This window comes from Erythrolamprus reginae, chromosome 1, assembly GCF_031021105.1.
Source record: "Erythrolamprus reginae isolate rEryReg1 chromosome 1, rEryReg1.hap1, whole genome shotgun sequence".
Lineage (NCBI taxonomy): Eukaryota > Metazoa > Chordata > Lepidosauria > Squamata > Dipsadidae > Erythrolamprus > Erythrolamprus reginae.
Genome location: NC_091950.1, coordinates 25,048,860 through 25,075,236, shown reverse-complemented (window position 1 = coordinate 25,075,236; position 26,377 = coordinate 25,048,860). Strand labels below are relative to the sequence as shown.

At 43.4% G+C, this 26,377-nt stretch overlaps 1 protein-coding gene across 2 annotated transcripts in view; it reads left to right on the top strand.

The window, feature by feature from the left end:
- MISP (mitotic spindle positioning) overlaps positions 1–26,377 on the top strand; it is a 50,224-nt gene that overhangs the window by 4,520 nt on the left and 19,327 nt on the right. For both annotated transcript variants that reach the window (XM_070747458.1, XM_070747449.1), the window contains exons 2-3: positions 16,440–18,531; positions 23,294–23,481. In XM_070747458.1, the coding sequence (XP_070603559.1) occupies positions 16,440–18,531; positions 23,294–23,481 (2,280 nt within the window). The remainder of the gene's footprint in view (positions 1–16,439; positions 18,532–23,293; positions 23,482–26,377) is intronic.

Sequence of the window (26,377 nt, the reverse complement as noted above, 5' to 3'; positions counted from 1 at the left end):
ATGTCCAGTCAACAAAGCAGTGGATGTGATGTGCCGGTGCCTGGAGGCTGTTGGGGTCTGGATGGGTGTCAACAGACTCAAACTCAACCCTGATAAGACGGAGTGGCTGTGGGTTTTGCCTCCCAAGGACAATTCCATCTGTCTGTCCATTACCCTGGGGGGGGGAATTACTGACCCCCTCAGAAAGGGTCTGCAACTTGGGCGTCCTCCTCGATCCACAGCTCACATTAGAGAACCATCTTTCAGTTGTGGCGAGGGGGGCATTTGCCCAGGTTCGCCTGGTGCACCAGTTGCGGCCCTACCTGGACTGAGAGTCACTGCTCACAGTCACTCATGCCCTCATCACCTCGAGGTTCATCTACTGTAACTCTCTCTACATGGGGCTACCTTTGAAGAGTGTTCGGAAACTTCAGATCGTGCAGAATGCAGCTGCGAGAGCAATCATGGGCTTCCCAAGGTATGCCCATGTTACACCAACACTCCGCAGTCTGCATTGGTTGCCGATCAGTTCCCAGTCACAATTCAAAGTGTTGGTTATGATCTATAAAGCCCTTCATGGCATCAGACCAGAATACCTCCGTGACCGCCTTCTGCCACATGAATCCCAGCGATCGGTTAGGTCCCACAGAGTTGGCCTTCTCCGGGTCCCGTCGACAAAACAATGTCCTCTGGCGGGACCCAGGGGAAGAGCCTTCTCTGTGGCGGCCCCGACCTTCTGGAACCAGCTCCCTCCGGAGATTAGGATTGCCCCCACCCTCCTTGCCTTTCGTAAGTCATTAAAAACTCATCTCTGCCACCAGGCATGGGGGAATTGAGACATCTCCCCCAGGCTTATATAGTTTTATGTATGGTATGCTTGTGTTGTATGTTTTTAAAATAATGAGTTTTTAGATATTTTTTAAATATGAGATTTGTTCATTGTACACTGTTTTATTGTTGTTGTGAGCCGCCTCCAGTCTGCGGAGAGGGGTGGCATACAAATCTAATAAATAAATAAGTAAGTAAGTAAGTAAGTAAGTAGGTAGGTAGGTAGGTAGGTAGGTAGGTAGATACATACATACATACATACATACATACATACATACATACATACATACATAGATTGATACATAGATAGATACATAGATTAGATAGACAGATAGATAGATAGATAGATGGATGGATGGATGGATGGATGGATGGATGGATAGATAAATTTCAGAGAAATGAGCCGCAGAGGCGAACCCAATTAGGAGTTTCGGCTAGTAGCCCACCACTGGCTGCAGGGGGCATCATGGCTGAAAACAGCTCTTGGAGGGGGCTAACACAGCCCTCCCAAGCTTCGTTTTCGCTGGCAGGAGACTGTCGCAGCCAAAAATGGAGCCCCTGACACAAGTGACTTTGAGTTGGCCACACCCATGCTGGGTACGCAAGTCAAACACAACCCTCAATGAAATCGAGTTTGACACAATGTCACTTGGTGGGACCCAGGGGAAGAGCCTTCTCTGTGGGAGCCCCGGCCCTCTGGAATCAACTCCCCCCCAGAGATTCGTGTTGCCCCCACCCTCCCCGCCTTCTGTAAGAGTGTAAAGACACATTTATGCCGCCAAGCTTGGGCTCATTAGATTCTACCACATGGCCAACGAATGTATAATGGGCTTGTTTGAATAGACATGTGTGTATGCTAATAGGCTTTTTAAATTTTTCTTAAAATTCTTAATTTTAATTTTAATTAATTGTATGTTGTAAGCCGCCTGGAGTCTTTGGAGAGGGGCGGCATATAAATTTTCTTAATAATAATAATAATAATAATAATAATAATAATAATAATAATAATAATTTGCTTAACAACCCGTGGGAAGAAAGATCATGCCATTGGACAGGGGGACCTACTGAACCTTGCTTAGCAATTGTGGCCCCACTGGAGGTCAAAAGTTGAGGACTCCCTGTATTGAAAAAGGAGGTGTTGGACCAGACACTTGGCCTGTTTGGAGTTCTTTAAATTTTTGGATTATAGTTCAGACACAGATAAGCATGCATGGGAAGTTTACTTTGAAACCCGAAAGGGTCAGGTTTCATTCCAACCTGATTTAAGAGGCTCTTTGCTTGTCAGCCCCAGAGCCAATGATTTACAGATGTTCTTCTCTCTCTTTTATTACCTCTCCTACCTGGCTAGGGAGGAAGGAGGGAAATATGCACTGCTCAAAGAAATAAAGGGGATACTCAAAGAACACATCCTAGATCTGAATGAATGAAATATTCTCATTGACTACTTTGTTCTGTACAAAGTTGAATGTGCTGACAACATGTGAGATTGACTGTCAATCAGTGTTGCTTCCTAAGAGGACAGTTTGATTTCACAGAAGTTTGATTTACTTGGAGTTATATTGTATTGTTTAAGAAATATAGAACACTGACGGCAGAAAAAGACCTCATGGTCCATCTAGTCTGCCCTTGTACTATTTCCACCTTCCACCATTCTTGTAGCCCGTCTTTGGACCCATTCAATTTTGTCAATATCTTTTGGTAGGTGAGGTCTCCAGAATTGAACACAGTATTCCAAGAATACTCACCAGCACTCTATGCAGCGGGATCACAATCTCCCTCTTCCTGCTTGTTATACCTCTAGCTATGCAGCCAAGCATCCTACTTGCTTTTCCTACCGCCTGACTGCACTGTTCACCCATTTTGAGACTGTTTGAGTGTTCCCTTTATTTTTTTGAGCAGTGTGTTTTGTGGAAAAAAGAGGACAGTGTATAGGTGTGTGTGTGGATGGGTACAGGCAAGGGTTCTTCTTCGCCACAGCTGCCGATGCAGTTGTGCGTGCAGCTCCCAGTGACTGTTGTGTGTGCATGCGTGCCCACACAAGATTTGGCTTCTGTGCATGCACAGGAAGCCAAATCTCATACAATGTCATTTGGCGGGACCCAGGAGAAGAGCCTTCTCTGTGGCGGCCCCGGCCCTCTGGAACCAGCTCCCCCTAGATATCAGAGTTGCCCCCACCCTCCTTGCCTTTCGCAAGCTCCTTAAAACCCACCTCTGTCGTCAGGCATGGGGGAATTGAAATTTTCCCTTCCCCCTAGGCTTATAGAATTTATACATGGTATGCTTGTTTGTATGATCGGTTCTTTAAATTGGGGTTTTAAGATTATTTTTAATATTAGATTTGTTCACATTGTCTTTTTTATTGTTGTTAGCCGCCCTGAGTCTTCGGAGAGGGGCAGCATTCAAATCAAATCAAATCAAATCAAATCAAATCAAATCAAATCAAATCAAATCAAATCAAATCAAATCAAATCAAATCAAATCAAATCAAATCAAATCAAATCAAATCAAATCAAATCAAATCAAATCAAATCAAATCAAATCAAATCAAATCAAATCAAATCAAATCAAATCAAATCAAATCAAATCAAATCAAAAAATGTATTTTGCCAATTTTTGGCTTTTTTTTTTTTTTTTGCTGCATGGAAGCAAAAAACCCCACCAAAACCAGCAAAATGTTATGTGTGAGAGCGTCCTCGCATGAGATTTGATTTTCTGCACATGCGCAGAAGCCAAATCTTGCACGGGCACACACGCCCCTGCCAGTCACCCAGAGCTATGCATGCAGCTCCATTTTTCCTACCGGTGCAATGGGGGCAAACTCACCAATAGAAGCCAATACTCTGAGTGGGTCTTCTAACAACCTCTCATTCCATTCCCATCCAGCCCCAGACTATCCTAACCCGAAAATTGGATTTTTCTCAGCAAATGCATTCTCCAAACTCAAATAATACCCTTGGCAAAGGGAATGGGGGGGAGAGACTATTTCACGTTGATACCAGCTATAAGCTAGGCTTAGAAAGCTTAGAACTACATCGCCTTAAACACGACCTAAGCCGCCCTGCGTCCTTCAGGGTTGGGCGGCATAGAAGTCGAATAAATAAATAAATAAATAGCCCATAAAATCATCTGCTACAATGTCCTTCCTGTCAATGACTACTCCAGCTTCAACCACAACAACACAGGAGCACACCACAGAAACAAACTCAAAGTAAATCACTCTAAACTCAACTGCAGGAAATATGACTTTAGTAACTGAGTAGTTGATGCATGGAATTCACTACCGGACTCTGTAGTATCATCACCTAACCTCCAAACTTTTACCCTTACACTATCCACTGTTGACCTTTCCCGATTCCTAAGAGGTCATTAAGGGGTGTGCATAAGTGCACCAGTGTGCCTTCTGTCCCCTGTCCTAATGTTTCTCTTTTATTAGTATCATGTACTGTATATAAACATTGTTATATCTTTGTATAGGGCGGTCAGGCAGTAGGGAAAGCGAGTAGAATGCTTGGCTGCATAGCTAGAGGTATAACCAGCAGGAAGAGGGAGATTGTGATCCCGCTGTATAGAGTGCTGGTGAGACCACATTTGGAATACAGTGTTCAGTTCTGGAGACCTCACCTACAAAAAGATATTGATAAAAATGAAAGGGTCCAAAGACGGGCCACAAAAATGGTGGAAGGTCTTAAGCATAAAACGTATCAGGAAAAACTTAATGAACTCAATCTGTATAACCTGGAGGACAGAAGGAAAAGGGGGGACATGATCGAAACATTTAAATATGTTAAAGGATTAAGTAAGGTTCAGGAGGGAAGTGTTTTTAATAGGAAAGTGAACACAAGAAAAAGGGGGCACAATCTGAGCTTAGTCGGGGGAAAGATCAGAAGCAACGTGAGAAAATATTATTTTACTGAAAGAGTAGTAGATGCTTGGAACAAACTTCCAGCAGACGTGGTTGGTAAATCCACAGTAACTGAATTTAAACATGCCTGGGATAAACATAGATCCATCCTAAGATAAAATATAGGAAATAGTATAAGGGCAGAATAGATGGACCATGAGGTCTTTTTCTGCCATCAATTTTATATGTTTCTGTGTTTCTACTACCAATATGACAAAACAATAAAATAAAAACAAGCTAATGCCTGACTGGCATTTCTACAATAGCCAGAACCCTCTTTGGCTGGACTTTCGACTCCCAGGCATGATAAGCTGAAGAGAGAGGTCATAAACATCTATCTTGGCTGTGGCCAAAGGTCAGGCCGAATAGAGTGAACAAACTGGTGGAATGAGTACAACTTGAAGAATTTAGTGAAAAGGGGAGGGGGGGAATACCTGGGGACAGCCGGGACGGGTTGAGGGTGTGGACAGAAATTCCTGAGTTGCTACTTCGGCTTTACCTTATGGGGGAGGACATGGAACAAAAATCTCCTTCCCGCTCTCTGAAAAGCCGAGAAATAGCTACTCAGCTAAGTAAATAACTAACTCAATTAAGTAGCATTCCAGGGGATTGATTTAAAGTACATTTTAATATATTAGCAGTGGGAGTTAGCAAGGCCCTGGCATCATAAGGAAGGAAGCATGTCAACAGGTCATTTTTGTCATCCACCCAGAAATAAAATTAGGCATAAAACAAGAAGAAAACAAGAGAGCGGAACAATTTTTGGTGCCTTTTTTTCTTCGAGGCAAATGAGAGTTTTCTTCTGTTTGGTTTGGTAGCTCTATTGTTGGTTTTGTTAACATGTTTTTAAGGGATTTTAAACCCCCCAACAACAGCGAAGGAAGAGAGTAATAAAGATTGCTGTACAGAATGGGTGTGATTGATTTTAATATAATTAGGGATTTTAGATAGCTAAGCAACATGAGAAAATATTATTTTACTGAAATATTATTTTACTGAAAGAGTAGTAGATCCTTGGAACAAACTTCCAGCAGACGTGGTTGGTAAATCCACAGTAACTGAATTTAAACACGCCTGGGATAAACATATATCCATCCTAAGATAAAATACAGAAAATAGTATAAGGGCAGACTAGATGGACCAGGAGGTCTTTTTCTGCCCTCAATCTTTTGTTTCTATTGTTTTTTATTGATATGTTGTGAGCCGCCCCAAGTCCATGGGAGAGGGGCGGCATAAAAGTCCAATCAATCAATCAATAAATAAATCTCAGTTTGCCTGCCCAGTGGAGATTCTCAAGTAATCCCTTTCACACAGAGAAGCCTCGGAGCTGAACATTCGAGGAACAGAAAGAATTCGGCATTAGATACCAAACACCTGGGAGCGCACACAATAGATGCGATTCCCACTGCGCAGTGAGAATTAAACAAGGCCAGCTTGTTCTCCTGGGGAGAGAACCTGTGACTCAGATAACGGCAGTCTATTGCACACTTTGTTCTCCCCACCCCACATCCGCCTCAAACATCTCTCTGCTCCCTGGGGTGGCAAAGGGAAGCATCTGGCTTGGAGCCTGAACAAACCGAGCTATCTATGTAGCATTGGGTGGAGGGGGCAGCAGCCAAAATATACCTTCTGGGCGTCAAATTCCACCCTGTCTCCACATCACAGTCAAACTAGTCGCCTTTCTGTTGTCATGGTGGGATTGTTCACACCACAGGGACCATTTTCAGCGTCTTCAGGTAATGTATAAAGAATGGGATTGGGCTAGGTTCGTTTGGGGACATCAAGCCATCTGGGGAGGTGATAAATGTGGGTCAGGCCCTAAGGAGGTTGGTCCCAAACCCAGAAATGTGGTGCTCCAATCCAGGTGAGGGATTCCAATCAGCTCAGCTCAGAACAGAAGGTACACTGAATTATTCTCTCCTGAGCTGAAAGTGGGCAGTAAGGATGTTCTTTTCCTGCAATTTGAGGATGGATTTCAATTCCCTTAATCCATTCTCCCTCCCTTCCTTTCTTCCCTTTCCTAATTTATTTTCCTAACTCTTTCAATTGAAGTTGCCGACTGCACGGAGGTGTCGTATTTAATCCTGAGCATCTTAATGGAGTTTACAAAGTCATATATATATATATATATACATACACACTGTGTCATATATATATATATATATATATATATATACATACACACTGTGTGTATATATGTGTGTGTGTGTGTGTGTGTGTGTGATGTGTGATGTGTGTGTATATATATATATATACACACACATCACACACACACACACACACACACACACTGGAGGCTCGAGATGCTCTTTTTCTTTTAATTAAAAGAAACTTCCCTTTAGGCTACGTAAATCAGGAAGCTTGGCAGCAGGTGCCAAGAAATAACTCAAAAATGACCTGTACTACTTCCGCTTCCCAATGCTACTCTGAGACATCAAAGTTTGTCTCTGGGTTGTTTTGTTAAAGTTTTTAGGGTCAGCTTCAATTATACCTGGCGTGGGGACGGAAGAGAAATTCTTAGTTCACCACATTTTATTTTTAGGTTGGTGCAAGAATTTGCAGCCATCTGAGTTTTGCAATATGGTTCTTTCTTAAAGATAACAATATAATTTGCAAAGTAGATATGTTAATGAAGAACACTGGAAAAGGCGGAGTGCAGACCAAAACTACTTATTCATTCATTCATTCATTCATTTATTCATTCATTCATTCATTCGCTTGCTTGCTTACTTACTTACTTACTTACTTACTTACTTACGTACTTACTTACTTACTTACTTACTTACTTACTTACTTACTTACTTACTTACTTACTTACTTACTTACTTATTTATTTTGTCCAATACACAATGAGGGTTTTAGTGGGTATATATCTATATACACATAGTAAAATACATGATGAAGGTTATAGAGGATATACTCATAGTAAAATATATCTAAGAATTAATAGAAAAGAAGGTATAGTAATAGAACATATCAATGAAAGAACAGAAGAAGAGATATAGGAATAGAAGAAAGGTATAGGAGATATAGGAGAGTAATAGGACAGGGGACGGAAGGCACTCTAGTGCACTTGTACTCGCCCCTTACTGACCTCTTAGGAATCTGGATAGGTCAACCGTAGATAATCTAAGGGTAAAGTGTTGGGGGTTTGGGGATGACACTATGAGTTCCACGCTTCGACAACTCGGTTACTGAAGTCATATTATTTACAGTCAAGTTTGGAGCGGTTAATATTAAGTTTAATATTAAGTGTGCTCTTGTGTTGTTGTGGTTGAAGCTGAAGTAGTCACCGACAGTGTTCCCTCTATTTTTTTGGGGGGGGGGCGGAAAAGTATAGTGTCTGAGCGGCAGTCCCTTTGGGACTGGGCGGCACAGAAATATTAAATAAATAACGAAATAAATAAATAAACAAACAAACAAATAAAAAACCCACCCTGTTTTGCCTCAAAGAATTTCAAAATAAAATACTGTACTGTTTGTCTATAACAGTGAGCTCGTAATAGGGCAACTCTATCAATATCAAAATGCCACTTAAATAGTTGAGCTAGTTTCAAACTAGATTTTGATTTTCTTTCTCTCTTCCTTACTCCCATTCTTTTTCTTTCTCTTTTCCTTCCTCTCTTTTTTCTATCTGTTTCTCTCTCTTCCTCTCTCTCTCCTTCCCTCTCACTCTTTCCCTCTCGGCTTCTGGGCAGGTTTGGAAAACTCTGAGTTGATGATGATTTTTAAGTGAGCGATTGCTCACCGCTCAGCTTAGAGGGAACTATGGTCACCGACAGGCAGGACATTGCAGCATATGATCTTGTGGTCAATACTTAGATCTTGTTTAAGGCGTCTTAGTTCTAAACTTTCTAGGCCCAGGATTGAAAGTCTAGTCTCATAGGGTATTCTATTTCGAGTGGAGGAGTGAAGGGCTCTTCTGGTGAAGTATCTTTGGACATTTTCAAGGGTGTTAATGTCTGAGATGCGATATGGGTTCCAAACAGATGAGCTGTATTCAAGGATGGGTCTGACAAAGGTTTTGTAAGCTCTGGTAAGTAGTGTGAGATTGCCAGAGCAGAAGCTACGTAGGATTAGATTTACAACTCTTGAAGCCTTCTTGGCTATATTGTTGCAGTGGGATTTGGTAAATGTACCTGCAAAGTTTTGGGTTTTTAAAAAAAATTCCCAGACTGATGCAGGAAAATAATGAAATTTAAGATTGCAAAAAATGGAAGATTGAAAGAAGATGAAATCTGACAGCTCTCCAACTTGGAGTTGGGCTGTTTCTTCTCTTCGGGTCAAATTTTATTTCCCTTGCAAAGAAATTTGATCCCATTTCTAAAACCAGAATTACTAGCTCCACAGGATTGCGGGTCCTGAAATGTTCTCCCGAGGGGATTTATCTTCTGGGTTTGGTTTCCTTTGGAAGCAGGGCTCCAAGGAAACAGTACAGTGTTGCTATTTTTTATTTTGCATATTAGGTTTTTTTCCACAAAACTTAAATGGAAACTGTTGTAGTTAGCTCTGGCCCAGCTCCTGCCCCAAGGACTGTGGATGTGGGGGAGACATCCACATGCTGCAGGCCTGTGTTGCCCCCGGTGGAATCTGCTGATGAAAGCTCCTCTGACCAAGAAGACATGAGTGACAGGGAGGAGGAGACTGTGGCAGACAGCTCAGAAGGAGATCAATTATCTAGCTCCTCCTTGGATTCGGAACAAGAGTTAATGATACAGCCACGCATGCGGAGAGCGATGCATAGGCAGCAACAACTGAGAGATTATTATCAAAGAAAATGAGGCCACCTGTGGTTGGGTGGGGCTGTGGTAATTAGTGAGGCTGCTATAAATAGCAGCCTGTGGGTTTGGCCATTGTGGAGGATTATCTGATCCTTGTGTTTCATGCCTGCTTTACTGACTTTGACCTTTTGTGTGCTGATTTCCCCCCCGCTTTGAAACTAAACCAGAGCAAAGTGTGTTTCACTTTGTGAAAGAAGGACTGTGAATTGCCTCACAGCTGCAAGCTAAGTATCACAGAACTGATAAGGGACTTGTACAAATTACCAGGTTGTTTGGAGACCAGTGCTCTTTGCTATACCAAAAGAGGGCTTTGGTTAAGTGAATTTTCATTATAAAGAACATTGTTTTGAATTTTCAAACGTGTGTGTGTCTGAAATTAGTACCTGTGAATTTTGGGGAGGAGTCTACCAGAGAGCCCGACAGGTCTAAATGTCATAATCTGAACTGGGTGAGGAAAGCCATTTAATAGACATAAAGCCATTTAATAAACCCCACGCTTCCTGGACATAAATCGTTTCAACTCCTACCCTCAAAATGACATTATAGAGCCGTAAGGGCGAAGCTATGGCACATGTGCCACAGGTGGTACATGGAACTATATCTGAGGGCATGCGAGGCTTTGCCCTATGTCAGCTCCAGCGATGGCCAGCCCTATTTTCAGCCTCCTGGAGGGTGGGTGGGAGGCCATTTTTGCCCTCCCCAGGCTTCAGGAAAGCCTCCAGAACCAGTGGATGGCGAAAAACAGCCCAACGGGCCTACCGGAAATTTGGAGCCTTCAGTGAGGCCTATACACATGCGCGGAGGGGCCAGCACAGGGAGCTGTGTGTGTATGTTGGGTGGAGAAGGCATTGCATGATGGGTATGGGCACACGCAAGGACCCGTTTGGCACCCAAGAAAAAAAAAGTTTCGCCATCACCAACCTACCTTCCATTGAGGACCTGTATTCTACACGAATCAAAAACAGGGCGGGGAAAATATTACTGACCCCTCACATCCTGGACACAAACTGTTTCAACTCCTACCCTCAAAACGTCGCTACAGAGCACTGCACACCAAGACAACTAGACACAAGAACAGTTTTTTTCCGAACGCCATCACTCTACTAAACAAATAATTCCCTCAACACTGTCAGACTTTCTACTAAATCTGCACTTCTATTCTACTAGTTTTTCTCATCATTCCTATCACCCATTTCCTCCCGTGTTGACTGTATGACTGTAAGTTGTTGCTTATATCCTAAGATTTTTATTAATATTGTTTCTTCATTGCTTATTTGACCCCTATGACAATCATTAAGTGTCGTATCACATGATTCTTGACAAATGTATATTTTATTTTATGTACGCTGAGAGCATATGCACCAAGACAAATTCCTTGTGTGTCCAATCACACTTGGCCAATAAAATTCTATTCTATTCTATTCTATTCTATAGAGCACTGCATACCAAGACAACTAGACACAAGAACAGTTTCCCCCCCGAATGCCATCACTCCGCTAAATAAATAATTCCCTCACCACTGTTGCTAACCTAACAACTACAATGATTCACTTAGCATCTGTGTCAAGAAAGTTAGTAAAATGGGGCTAAACTCACTTAACAACATAAATATTGGAGTCAATTGCGATCATCATCATCATAATAATTTAATAATTTATTAAATTTGTATGCCGCCCCTTTTCGAGGACTCGGGGTGGCTCACAACAACAATAAAGGTAACAATATAGTACAAATCTAATAGTTAAAACTAAAATTAAAACCCCACTATCATTAAAAAACAATCAATACTACACAATCACACCATACTCAAGTCTTACTAGTCAGAAGGGGGGCGCAATTAGTCTCCCCATGCCTGGCGACATAAATGGGTCTTCAGAGTCTTGCGCAAGGCGAGGAGGGTGGGAGCAGTTCGAATCTCCAGGGAGAGTTGATTCCTGAGGGCCGGGGCCGCCACAGAGAAGGCTCTTCCCCTAGGTCCCGCCAGACGACATTGTTTAGTCGACGGGACCCGGAGAAGGCCAACTCTGTGGGACCTAAACGATCATAAGCCAAGGACTACCTGTATACTGTTTTGTTGCTGTGAAACAATTTACCACACATACTTTTTGTTGCTTTGCCCTCAAAACGGTGTCAAAAACCTCAATTCTGGTAACATACTCGTTAAAAATAAGCTTGGATTCTGCTAATTGTGGATTGTGTAAAAATAAATGGTTGTTTTTACAAGTTTTGTTTTCTCTCACACCTATTCAACATAAATTGAAACTCTTGATCCATCCAGTAGAGGGTAATAGTTACTCATCTTTTATCACAGGGTAGTCAGCTTGGCCGAGCCACAGATCCTGGGATAGTGGTGTCTTGTGTTTAATGCTTTGCAGAATTTTGTCCAAAACAAGACATCCTCTCAGGTCTCAATTTCAGGGGCAAACTCCTCTTCATACCCTAACAAATCAACACATGTAAAGAAAGAATGGTATTGTGAGTAAAGGGTAAAAGTGCAGAGAAGAGTGACAAAGATGATTAGGGGATTAGAGGCTAAAACATATGAAAAACAGTTGCAGGAATTGGACATGGCTTTTTTTAATAAAAAGAAGGACCAGGGGAGACATGATAGCAGTCTTCCAATATCTCAGGGGTTGCCACAAAGAAGAAGGAGTCAGGCTATTCTCCAAAGCACCTGAGGGTAGAACAAGAAGCAATGAGTGGACCCTAAACAAGGAGAGAAGCAACTTAGAACTAAGGAGAAATTTCCTGACAGTTAGAACAATTAATCAATGGAGCATTTTGCCTCCCGAAGTTGTGAATGCTCCAACACTGGAAGTTTATGCACTGCCTGAGATGCTTACTGAAGCACACAAGATGTTGAATAACCATCAGTCTGAAGTAGCGTAAGGTTTCCTGCCTAAGCAGGGGGTTGGACTAGAAGACTTCCAAGGTCCCTTCCAACTCTGTTGTTGCTATTATATTATGTTATGTTATGTTGTGTTGTATTGTATTGTATTGTATTGTATTGTATTGTATTGTATTATATTATATTATATTATATTATATTATATTATATTATATTATATTATATTATATTATATTATATTATATTATATTATATTATATTATATTATATTATATTTATTAGATTTGTATGCCGCCCCTCTCCGAGACTCGGGGCAGCTAACAGCAGTAAAAAAGACAAATATAACAAATCTAATATAAAAAGTAATTTTAAAAAACCCAATTTAAAAGACCAATCATACAAACAGACATACCATGCATAAATTTTATAAGCCTAGGGGGAAGGGAATGTCTCAATTCCCCCATGCCTGATGACAGAGGTGGGTTTTAAGGAGCTTACGAAAGGCAAGGAGGGTGGGGGCAACCCTGATATCCGGGGGCAGTTGGTTCCAAAGGGTCAGGGCCACCACAGAGAAGGCTCTGCCCCTGGGTCCCGCAAAACGACATTGTTTAGTCGACGGGACCCGGAGAAGGCCCACTCTGTGGGACCTAACTGGTCGCTGGGATTCGTGCGGCAGAGGATAGTCCCAGAGATATTCTGGTCCGATGCCATGAAGGGCTTCATAGGTCATAACCAACACTTTGAATTGTGACCGGAAACCAATCGGCAACCAATTGCAATTCCCCATAAGCTGATTAAACTTATGCAGGTAAAATAGGACCCCTGTCAAAATTTTGCCCAGCCTTGCCTGCAGAAGCCCACAAGACTGCAGAGCTGAGAGATCCATGGGATACTGGGATAATAATGAGATATGCCAGTGATGGCAAACCTATGGCACGGGTGCTGCAGGTGGCACATAGAGCCATATCCGAGGGCACGCAAGGTGCTACCCTATGTCAGCTTATGCACTGCCTGAGATGCTTACTGAAGCCCACAAAATCGACAGAGTCAGAGCCACCCAAGAATTTCTTGACCGTTTTGAGATTGAAAGCAAGGCTTTTCTTAACTGTATAGTGACAGGAGATGAAACTCAGGCTTATCCCCATACTCCAGCACAGGGGTCCCCAAACCTTTTACACAGGGGGCCAGACTATAAAAAAAACTATGAACAAATTCCTATGCACACTGCACATACCTTATTTCTTTCTCTCTCTCTCTTGCTTTCTTTCTCTCTCTCTCTTGCTTTCTTTCTCTCTCTCTCTCTCTCTTGCTTTCTCTCTCTCTCTCTGGCTTTCTTTCTCTCTCTCTCTCTTGCTTTCTTTCTCTCTCTCTTGCTTTCTTTCTCTCTCTCTTGCTTTCTTTCTCTCTCTCTTGCTTTCTTTCTCTCTCTCTCTTGCTTTCTTTCTCTCTCTCTTGCTTTCTTTCTCTCTCTCTCTCTCTCTTGCTTTCTCTCTCTCTCTCTGGCTTTCTTTCTCTCTCTCTCTCTTGCTTTCTTTCTCTCTCTCTTGCTTTCTTTCTCTCTCTCTTGCTTTCTTTCTCTCTCTCTTGCTTTCTTTCTCTCTCTCTCTTGCTTTCTTTCTCACTCTCTCTCTTGCTATCTCTCTTCCTCCCTCCCTCCTTTTCTCTCTCCCTCTCTTTCTCCCCCTTCCTTCCTTCCCTCCCTCCCTTCCCTCCCTCCCTCCTTCGTCTCCACTTCTCTTTCCCTCGCTCTTTTTCCATCCTCTTCCCCTTTTCTTTCTTTCTCTCCACTTCTCTCTCTCTCTCTTTTCCCTCTTTCACCCTCCCTCTTCTCTCCCCGCGGAGGACTCAGCCGACAAGCCACCACCCTCTGACCCCGGACTCCCATTCAATCCCCATTCAGAAAACGGGTGGCGCCATACCCATTCTTCTTCAGCCCCAAAATTTCAAAACTCAGCAATCGGCGAGAAAAATCTTGGGCACCCATCGCGCACAAATCTTGGGCAAACATCACAGCAGTGGTCAGGTAGCATATAACAGCACACATTTCACACTTGGAGGGAAACGGAATGAGGACGCTCATCTCTAACCTTCACCACAATGCCAGTCAAGGATCTACTGACCCCTGGCACTGCTCGGTCTCTCCCGCTGTTTTCCCGCTACACGATAATAATACCAACTCCCCCCTCCCCGCAAACATTTCCCAAGGGAGCTGCGTGCCTTGTAACCTTACTTTCCAGATAACCCTCGTAAATACCCATCAATTTTCTGCTCTGCACCCAAGGGCTCATGAATTTCTAGTGAAATAGATCCACTTTCTAAGATTTAATCCTGAAACCTTATCTACCATATGGTTACCTTATCTCTACCACACTATCATATGAGGTAACTTGATGAGGGGGAAAAGAGGGGAGGGGAATAGAGGGGAAGGGAGGAGAGGAGGCCCAAAATCACCCAAAGAATTATAGATCTAATGCAGAGTTGACTTTGAGTCTTCCCAGTTTTAGTTCAATGTCTTAAGCATTACTCTATTTTGTGTAATATATATTAAGAGATGTAATTTATCTATCTATCTATCTATCTATCTATCTATCTATCTATCTATCTATCTATCCATCTATCCATCCATGCATCCATCCATCCATCCATTTATGTATTTGTTTGTTTGTTTGTTTATTTATTTGTTTGTTTGTTTATTTATTTGTTTGTTTGTTTGTTTATTTGTTTGTTTATTTATTAGATTTGTATGCCGCCCCTCTCCGTAGACTCGGGCCGGCTCACAACAGTAACAAGAACAATGTAAGAACAAATCTAATAATTTAAAAAACACTAAAAACCCCATTATTAAAAGCAAACAAACACACAAACATTCCATGTATAAACTGTATAGGCCCGGGGGAGATGTGTCAGTTCCCCCATGCCTGATGGCAGAGATGGTCTTAAGAACTTTACGAAAGGCAAGGAGGGTGGGGGCAGTTCTAATCTCTGGGGGGAGCTGGTTCCAGAGGGTCGGGGCCGCCACAGAGAAGGCTCTTCTCCTGGGTCCCGCCAAACGACTTATTCATTTATTTATTTATTTATTTATTTATTTATCAGATTTGTATGCCGTCCCCTCTCCGTAGACTCGAGGCGGCTAACAACAATAATGAAACAACATATACCAAATCTAATATTTAGAATAATTAAAACACCCTTATTTAAAAAAACCAAACATACACACAAACATACCATGCATAACTTGTATAGGCCTAGGGGGAAGGGAATATCTCAATTCCCCCATGCCTGACGACAGAGGTGGGTTTTAAGAAGCTTACGAAAGGCGAGGAGGGTGGGGGCAATTCTGATCTCTGGGGGGAGTTGGTTCAAGAGGGTCGGGGCTGCCACAGAGAAGGCTCTTCCCCTGGGTCCCACCAAATGACATTGTTTAGTCGACGGGACCCGGAGAAGGCCAACTTTGTGGGACCTAACTGGTCGCTGGGATTCGTTTAAATTACATTGTAATTTAGATAAGTTTAATTTATCTAAATTACATACCGCATGAGTCCCAGTGACTGGTTAGATCCCACAGAGTCGGCCTTCTCTGGGTCCCATCAACTAGACAATGTCACTTGGCAGGGCCTAGGTGAAGAGTCTTCTCTGTGGGGGGCCCAACTTGTGCAATCAGCTCCCCCCAGAGATTCAGACTGTCCCCACCCTCCTCACCTTTCGCAAGATTCTAAAGACTCCTTATGTTGCCAGGCTTGGGGCTATTAGACTTTAGCAAAGTTGGCTCTTCTACGACATGTGGACTTCAACTCCCAGAATTCCTGAGCTAGCATGATTGGCTCAGGAATTCTGGGAATTGAAGTCCACAAGTCCTAGAAGAGCCAACTTTGCCTAGCCCTGCTCTAGCCCCTTGGCCGTTGAAATGTAATGTATGTATTGCGTGCATGGGAATGACTGATTTTTTTAATATTATTGGGTTTTAGACTAATTAGTTATATTAATTGGATTAGAAAGCTTATATTGTTTGTTTTTTATATGTTGTAAGCTGCCCCAATAATAATAATAATAATAATAATAATAATAATAATAATAATAATAAATGTCCTATCTTGTCCTTCAGAATCGACAAAGCCCAGTTGTTGATGCAAATATTTCTCAAGAAAACTGGATGACCCAAGAGATCCCTATCACTAAAGAACGTCTTTCACAAACGCAAGACAACATCTATGAAACCTCTCTTCCAAAAATGAAGTCCAGCACTGAGGATACACCCTTCAATTCCCCCCAGAACACAGAGCTTAGTTATGAAGATCAACATGAGCAGAGTGGTCAAGGAGTGGCCTTACAACAAGAAATGAGACCTGAGGACAAAGAAGGTGAGATTCCTGACTTGGGTCAACAACCTGTGTTTAAGGTTGAAAATGGATGGAAGATGTTAGATGCCGCAGAAGATCAATCCCTGCACATGACCACATCTATAAATGGAAGGACAGACCCCTGGAGGCCATCCCCAGACAGAGAATCCAAGTTGGAAGTTCTCAGATCTGGCTCGCACTATGACATCCGGGCTTACAAAAGGGAGGAGAAGCCTTCTAGACTCTATGAAGACGAGGATGAGGAGGAGTTGCAGTATAAGATTCCCTCCAAGGGTGTCTCACCAGAAATAGCCAGAGAACTGGATGATGAACGGCAGGAGATTATCAGGAGACAAGTGGTGAGGAAAAGCAACACGATGGCAGAAAAATGGAGCTCGACAAATGAGCTGGAAGCCATTGACACGTCCTCTCTTGGCCAGGTGGCCACAGAACCCAGAAGGAACAACCCCACCAGCTTTGCTCTTTGTTTTGACAACCCTTCCCCGGATTGGACAATCGCTCCTGTCAATCCTGAGAACATAGACACAGAACAGATCGATTTTGCAGCTGCCCGACAACAGTTTCTCACGCTGGAAAAGACAAACCCAAAGATGTTGATGGAACCCAAGAGACACGTTGCTTCTCCAAGGGAGCTCAAGGCCACAAGCCCTGCTTATGGCAGCAAAGAACCCCAGAATCCTGAAATGCCAAGGGATGGTAAGGAATTAGATGAGTCCACCCAGAGACAATGGAGAGAAACCCCAATAGGTGGAAACCTTCTCATTCTCCCCCAAAGAGAAGCCACTTTGCTTTCTGCAGAAAAGATGCTCTCTGGCTTGGATATGAGCACCGGGAATGTTAATGAGAGGACATTCCACGAAGAATCAGGAAATCCACTGGCCAGAGGCCAAGGACCTGCCAAAGAGCCAGAAGTTTGGAACGAGACCCCCATTGAGCGGGAAATCAGGTTGGCCCTGGAGCGGGAGGAGAACCTTTGGAAGGAAAGAGGCATCGAGCGAATGAGTTCCAGAGATGACCTGGTGGAGATCCGATCCAAGCCGCTCCTCTCTGCCCTGGCCACTTCTCCAACTTCCTCCAGGAAAGGGAAGGATAAACCTCACACTTCCTTTTATGTCCAGAGGGAGATTGAGCAGGAAGCCAAGCGTGAGGAGGACCTGCGAAAGGAAGGGAGGCTGCTGGGAACGTACGACCCAGGGCTTCGCCAAGAACTTGCAGAACGTCGGAAAGTTTTTGAGCGGGAGGAGGAAGAGGTTCCCTTGCCTCCTCTGGGCAAAGAGAAGAAGAAACAGGGGGAACGGCTGGAGACCTTCCTCGGTGGAGACTCTGCAACACCCTGTTGCAATGTTGTCCCACCCAGAGAGGGAATTGTAAGCCAGGATCTGAACTGGAGCTCGGAGATCCATCGGCCCTCTTCACTTCTAGCTGTTGGCAAGAAAACCCCAGGAAATGAGCCATCCTTAAAAACGCGCTCTGCTGCTTCTCCGAAGATGGATTCCCCTAGCCGGTGTCCTCCCTGCAGCCAGGATTTGAAAGCTCCAAGAGACAAGTTCGTGTTGAAGAAGAAGCATTTTGCCATCCCAGTTCGCAAATTCCAGTTCTCTTTTCCTGAAGAGCAGGGACCTCAAAGCCTTCAGAGAAGGGAGCATCAATCTCAGAAACCAGCTCTGCGGGAGGAACTTTATACTGTGAAGACCTGGCGGCCCCGGACGTCCATTCTGATTGACCAGGAGATCCAGGATGCTTTGCAAAGAGAACTGGAACTTCAAGAGCAGAGGAGAAAAACGAGTTTGACTGCGCAGGAGCTCCCAACTTCACCGGCATCCTCCCAATGTTCAGGTAAGAGAAACGGAGAATAGCAACGGAAGCGTGGCGGGTTCTGACCAATGATGTAGCATAAGTGGAAAAGATACCATAGTGCTATGTACTATGGCATCGGCGGCAGAGAGCCTCGGTGGTGCAGTGGTTAGAGTGCAACGCAAGCTACTTCTGCTGATCACCGGCTGCCAGCAGTTTGGCAGATCGAATCTCAGTATGCTCAAAGTTGACTAAGCCTTCCATCCTTCCAAGGTCGGTAAAATGAGGACCCAGATTGTTGGGGGCAATGTAATAATTTGTTCTGCTGCACGAATCCCAGCGACCGATTAGGTCCCACAGAGTTGGCCTTCTCCGGGTCCCGTCAACTAAACAATGCCGTTTGGCGGGACCCAGGGGAAGAGCCTTCTCTGTGGCGGCCCCAACCCTCTGGAACCAGCTCCCCCCAGAGATTAGAACTGCCCCCACCCTCCTCGTCTTTCGTAAACTCTTCAAAACCCACCTTTGGCGTCAGGCATGGGGGAATTGAAACATCTTCCCCAGGCCTATACAGTTTATGTATGGTATGTTTGTGTGTATGTTTGCTTTTAATAATGGGGTTTTTAGTGTTTCTCTTAAATTGTTAGATTTGTTATATATTGTTTATTATTGTTGTGAGCCGCCCCGAGTCTACGGAGAGGGGCGGCATACAAATCTAATCTAATCTAATGTAATCTAATGTAATCTAATGTAATCTAATGTAATCTAATCTAATCTAATCTAATCTAACCTAACCTAACCTAACCTAACCTAACCTAACCTAACCTAACCTAATCTAATCAATAAATAAACAAACAAACAAACAAACAAACAACAACAACAACAGAGTTGGAAGGGACCTTAGAGGTCTCCTAGTCCAACCCTCTGCTTAGGCAGGAAACCCTACACTGGTTATCCAACATCTTCTTGAAAAGTTGTTTCCAGTGTTGGAGCATTCACAGCTTCCGGTGGCAAGCTGTTCCACTGATTAATTGTTCTAACTGTCAGCACATTTCTCCTTAGTTCTAAGTTGCTTCTCTCCTTGTTTAGTTTCCACCCATTTCTTCTTGTTCTACCCTCAGGTCTTAACTCCTTCTTCTTTGTGGCAACCCCTGAGATACTGGAACACTGCTATCATGTCTCCCCTGGTCCTTCTTTTCATTAAACTAGCTATGCCGAGTTCCTGCAACCGTTCTTCCTATGTTTTAGCCTCCAGTCCCCTAATCATCTTTCTCGTTCTTCTCGGCACTTTTTCTAGAGTCTCAACATCCTTTTTTGCATCCAAAATATGCTTACTCTCTGTTTATGCTTACTCTCGTTAAACCACTTAGATGGGGCTGTAAAGCACTGTGAAGTGGTATATTCTAAATGCTAAATGCTATTGCTATTTCCTTTTACAGGCCTGGGATTGCATTGTTCAAGGATGGTTACTGCTCAAGAGATTTCTAGTACTAACTGGATTAATAAGAGTGTTAAGTCAGCATTTGACATGGTTGGTCCCCGGGGTGGGTTCTGGTTTTCTTCACTGCCGATTTGCTCCGTGTAGTGCGCGGGGGTGCGCATATGCGCAGAAGCAAAAAACAAGGTGTGGGTATAACAGGCCTGAGTCATTGTGTGTGGCAGCAACTAAGGCCACCAAGTTACTACTAGTTCCATTGAACTGGTTTGGACTGGAAGGAACCCATCTCTGGTTCAGGGTTGCATCGCCATTATTGCTGCTACCAGTGCACAATGCACGTAGCTTTGGTTCTCTTGCATGTGCGTGCACGTGCCCCAGCGTGTTTTTGCTTCTGTGCATGCGCAGGAAGCAAAAAAATGCTCTGAAATCTTGTGAAGGGACAAGCGCGTGAGATTTCAGTGATTTTTTTTTTAGAAATATAGAAGACTGACGGCAGAAAAAGACCTCATGGTCCATCTAGTCTGCCCTTATACTATTTCCTGTATTTTATCTTAGGTTGGATCTATGTTTATCCCAGGCATGTTTAAATTCAGTTACTGTGGAGAGAGATACTGTATATTTGTCAGTTCCGGTTTTTTTTAGCTCTATCCTAAAATCTTGTTCTGGATAAAACAGATAAACTGCTTTTAATAAAAGGCTGCTCTTCTTTTAACTAAGATTTTAAAAATTGGGGCCAATATTCTTCCATCTGCCCACCATTTTCTTCCACTTTTTTCCTCCCTTTAAATCAGGGGGCTCCAACCTTGACAACTTTAAGCCTGGCGGACTTCAACTCCCAGAATTCCCCAGACAGATTTAGGCTCTGGGGAATTCTTTGCTGGCTGGGGAATTCTGGGAGTTGAAGTCCGCCAGGTTGCCAAGATTGGAAACTCCCTGATTTAAATTGCTGAGATTAATATATCTCATCACTCTTTATTTAAACCTGTTTTACAGTGATTTAAAATAGTGCAGGAAGTCCTCAACAACCTTTTGTTTAGCGACTGTTTAAAGTTACCGTGGCAATGAAAAATAAATGACTTACAACTTACATCGTCCACTTATGACGATTGCAGCATTGCCACGGTCATGTGAGCAAAATTCAGACTTTTGGCAACCAGTGTATATTTATAAACACTTGCAATGTCCCGGGGTCACCTTTGTGACCTTCGCAGATGGCTTCCCACAAGCAGAGACAATGGGAGAAGCCAGATTCTGAAGGACTGCCTGATTCATTTAACAATTGCAATGATTCATGTTAACCATTCAAAAAATAAATAAAATTTAAAGAGGATATGACTCACCTAATAATTGCTCTGCTTAACAATAGAAATTCTGATTTCAACCGTGGTTGGAAGTTGAGGACTACTTGTATTCCAAGTTGTATTCCATTGTTAATGCCAGTTCTTAATACCTTGGTGTTGTGGTTCAGCCTGAGGCTGCTCAGGGACCGGCTGTGTCTCTGCTGGCTCCATGCCCGGAGGAGGATGACAGCGAAGAGGAGGGGGCTGAACAGTCGGACGGGGGAGAGGAAAGTCAGGAATGGGACGAAGGAGAACAGCATGAGAGCCCCAGGGGGGGGGCTCTCCCCAGCCAGTAGCTTGGAGTCATTAGGTGATGAAGCACAAGCTGTCATTGACATGCGACAGAGACGGTCAGATCAAAGAAAGGAGCAATTAAAGAAGTATTATCAGCACTGAATTAGGAACAGCTGGGCTTGGGTGTGGTCCTCCTTAGCAGGGTTTAAAAGGCAGGCAAGCCCTTGAAGCCATGTGGAGTGTTATCCGTTGGAGTTACGGTGTCCTGCTTTGTTCTCGGCGTCTCTGTTCCTGGCTTGTGGCCCAGTAGTTTGGAAGACCCGTGGGAGGTGTAGGTCTGCTATCTACAGCCTCATCTTGGCAGCAAGAATCCTGTATTGCTGCATGGACTTTTGCCTTCGTGGATTTATTTGAAGATACAGCGTTTTCCTGTTTGTAAGGACATTTTCTGTTACCTGTGATTTTCTTGAATTTTATAAACTGCCTTTGCCTTTTACTGGTGTGTCTGGCTTCTCTTTTTGGGTTGGTATTGGCTGCCGGAGTGACCCAGACAGAACACCTTGGTAAGGCCACATTTGGAATACTGCATTCAGTTTTGGCCGCCACGATGTAAATAGGATGTAGAGACTCTATGAAAAGTGTAGAGAAGAGCGACAAAAATGATTAGGGGATGGAAGGCTAAAAGATATGAAGAATGGTTGCAGGAACTGGGCAAGTCTAGTTGAATGAAAAAAAGGAGCAGGGGAGACATGGTAGCAGTCTTCCAATATCTCAGGGGCTGCCACAAAGAAGAGGGGATCAAACTATTCTCCAAAGCACCTGAGGGTAGAACAAGAAGCAATGGGTGGAAACTAAACAAGGAGAGAAACATTATGTAACATCACCAATGGAGTTTGTTTGCAAAGTGAAACATCAACTGGGGGCCTGAATGGCGTTCAGACTTGAAACCAGAAGAAATAACTAATAAACAAGTAAATAATATATGGATATAATTGCTAACTATAAATAACACCATAAAAATGTAAACAATTGAAATATGGATTAGAGATAAAGCAATAAGGAGATATATAGAGTTTGCTTTTTGATTCCCCAGGAATGCAAACAAAATAGAAATGATGTACTATGTAACTATTTTCCTCTCTTTTTCTATTCTTTTTCTTTCTCTTCTATTTTCTTTTCTCTCTTTTTCTCTCTATGTCCATCTTTCTCGTTTCTTTTTCTCCTCTTTTGCTAGGTTTTTCCTTTTCCCCCCCCTTCTCCCTACTCTTTCTTTTCTTTCTCTTAATTACATGTTTGTAATAATCGTTTACTATTCTTTTTGAATTGTATTGTTTTTCTATTTGTGAATAAAAATGTATTATTATTATTAATAATAATAATAACAATAATCTTCTTTTTCCTCTTCCTCTTCCTCTTCTTCTTCTCCTTCTCCACTCAGTTCAGAGCACTTACCCTCATTATTATTATTATTTTGCATATCTATGCATGTCTACAGTTACTTTAACACTATCCACAGAACTGTCAGTTGCATGCAAGACATCAGGTTCAGTTGCCCATCAGAAGACAACAAGTGATAATGTTGTAAGCCGCCCTGAGTATCAGGAGAAAGGCAGCATAGAAATCAATCAATCAAACAAACAAACAAATAATGAGAAAGCTCTGAGTTCAAATTTCACTCCAGCACAAGCTCTTCTCTTTTGTCTTTCCGCTTGACTCCTCCTGGGATTAGCAGGGGGACACGTGGTGAAGCAATGGTTTGGCTGGACTTTAACACTCCTACATTTTTCCTCTTTAGCTGCATCTGGAGATACTGGCAGATACTCCGTCTCCTCTTCACCTGTCCTTGTTCCCAATTCACCTGTGAGATTACCTACTTCACCCATCCTGTACCGACCCAGTTGGACAACAAACTCCCCTGAAACAAATTCCAGAAGTTGCCAGAGTCCAAGACAATCGAGGATGAGACCAAAGGAGGATGGCAAGGTAAGGATTGGGAAAAGAGTTGGATTAATGGAGGGAGGCTTTACCCAGAAGAGGAGTTTCCAGCAATAACAGTTGGTCAGAATGGCTAGGTGAAGCCTACAGGATCAGAGATAGCTTATCTCAAAACACTACTAGCCAAGGATCAATAGAAGTACAGTGTTCCCTCGATTTTCGTGGGTTCAAACTTTGCGAATAGCCTATACACCACGTTTTTTTTAAAAAAAATTAATTAAAAAATACTTCGCGATTTTTTTTCTATACCACGGTTTTTCCCTCCCGATGATGTCATACGTCATCGCCAAACTAATAATTTTTGCAAATAAATAACAAAAAAAAATTATTGTTAATAAATAATTATGTTTATAAATATCAGGATGTTTATAAATATCACTGTGTTTTATTCAATGGTGAGTACCAGTAATATTTGTGAGTAAATGGTTGTTAAGGGAATGGGAAATGGTAATTTAGGGGTTTAAAGTGTTAACGGATGGCTTGTGATACTGTCCTTAGCCAAAAAGTGGTGTATTTACTTCCGCATCTCTACTTCGTGGAAATTCGACTTTCGCGGGCGGTCTCGGAACGCATCCCCTGCGAAAATCGAGGGGACACTGTACCTTAAACACCAGAAGGAATTTTTTTTGACTGCTATTAGAAGTAGCAGGGATGATGGATAAGCCAAACTCATCTGTAATCAGAATCACAGAACTCCAACAGAAGAAAATATCTTAGAACATAGAATAATAGAATAGGAAGGGACCTCGGAGATCTTCTATTTCTGTGATGGCAAACCTATGACACATGTACCACAGGTGGCATGTGGAGCCATAAGTGAGGGCAAATGAGATGTTGCCCTATGTCCACTCCAGCATGCTGACCAACTGATTTTTGGCATTCCGGAAGGCAGGGGGAGGACATTTCCACCAGTAATGGGCAGCCAAAATTTTTACTGCCACACTGTGGGTGTGGCTTATTTTATGGGTGTGGCTTAATGGTCATGTGACTGGGTAGGAGGGGCTTGTCGGCCATGTGACCAGGTGGGAGTAGCTTGAATGATCATCATCGTTCAAGTGAACTGTTAAGTCCTCGACTTATAACCTTAACAGTGTCGCTCGCTGGGGTGACAATTTACTTCGTATTTAGTTTAGTTATTTATTTATTTTGTCCAATACACAATGAGGGTTTTAGTGGGTATATATCAATATACACATAGTAAAATACATGATGAAGGTTATAGAGGAGATGCTCATAGTAAAATATATCTAAGAAATAATAGAAAAGAAGATATAGTAATAGAACATATCAATGAAAGAATAGAAGAAGAGATATAGGAATAGGAGAAAGGTATAGGAGATATAGGAATTTCCCGCACTCTCCTTCCTGGGTCACCTCCCTGCCCCAGGATTGGGTAGCTAGGCGAACGGGTGCTGCCAGAAGCATAAATGCTGCCAGCGCTGCTTCCACCCATGCCTTCTGCTTGCACCTCAGGCGGGAGGTGGCCACGTGAGGCTGGAGGGGAACCAGGCAGGAGAGAGGGAACCTCGTCTGAGGCCAGGAAAGAGGAAAAAAGCAAGAAGCACAGACACAGCAGCAGCAGCAGCAGCAGCAGCAGCAAGGAAAAAAAGGAGAGCTGAGGCGAGACCAATAATCCAGGAAGTGACAGCTGTCGATCAGCTGGAGCTGCGCACGCATCTTCATTTCCACCGGTGGAACTGCGTTCCACCCCGTCCTGCCTGCTGCCCACCCTTGGTTTCCACTCCCCCCAGGCCTCAAGAGGAGCCTGGGGACAGCAATAAATAGCCCAACGGCCCAACCCAAAGTTTGTTTCCAAACTTCTGGTAGGCCCGTTGGGCCCGTTTTTCTCCATCCATAGGCTCCAGAGGCTTTCCTAAAGCCCAAGGAGGGCAAAAACGGCCTCCCCCTACCAGGCGGGGGTTCCACGTACTGGCTGCTACTGGTATGTTCTCTGGGATCATAGCAGGCGCAGGCGTGTCCAACGGGTGCATGCGCAGCAGTCGGCACAAGATTTGGCTTCTGCGCATGTGGAGCAAGCAATATCTCGAATGAGGACACCAGTGTGCGTGAGGTTTCACCAATTTTCAGCTGTTTTCTTCGCTTCCGCACATGTGCAGAAGCAAAAAAACCTGCCAAAAATCGGCATAATCTCTCGCGTGAGATTTCGCTTGCTGTGCATGTGCAGAAGGCAAAGCTCGCATGGGTGTGTGTGTACACACATTGGGAGTGTGCATCTCAATTTCTGCTACCGGAGCCCCTATCCCAGCCTAACCGGCTCCAACCCATTACTGCCCCCCACCCTCCGGAACACATTGTTGCGAACAATGGTTGTGAACACATGCGTGGGGTGGGGGAAAGCATTGCATTATGGGACCTGGAGAAGGCCAACTCTGTGAACCCAGACCAGCCGCTGGGATACACAAGGCAAGAGACAGTCCGTTAGGTAGACCGTTTATATGGAGTATTACAGAGGGTGGACAAATAAATGGAAACACCTTGCAGCTCTTCCGTGGAATCCAGATTTGTGAAGCTCCCTTCGAACAGTTTTTGTGGAAACTGGGTTCTGTACGTGTCTATTGAGCTCTGCAGTGATTTTAGGAGCTGCGGTCTTGCGATCCACTCTAACAATTCGCTTGTCTCTCTGAGACAACTTCGACTTTTGACCAGACCTGTGCTTGGCTGAGGACGTTTTCCCTTCTCTTTCAAAAGCAGTCATTACTTTTGAGACATGACCTCTTGAAACGCCAAACATTCGGTCACTTTCTGTTACACTAGCGCCTGCCATTCGAGCACCAACAATTTGGCCTCTTTGAAAGTCTGAGAGGTTTGTCATTTCTAGAAGGTTATAACCAATTTCCTTAAATTTCTGTTTTAAAAAAAGGTA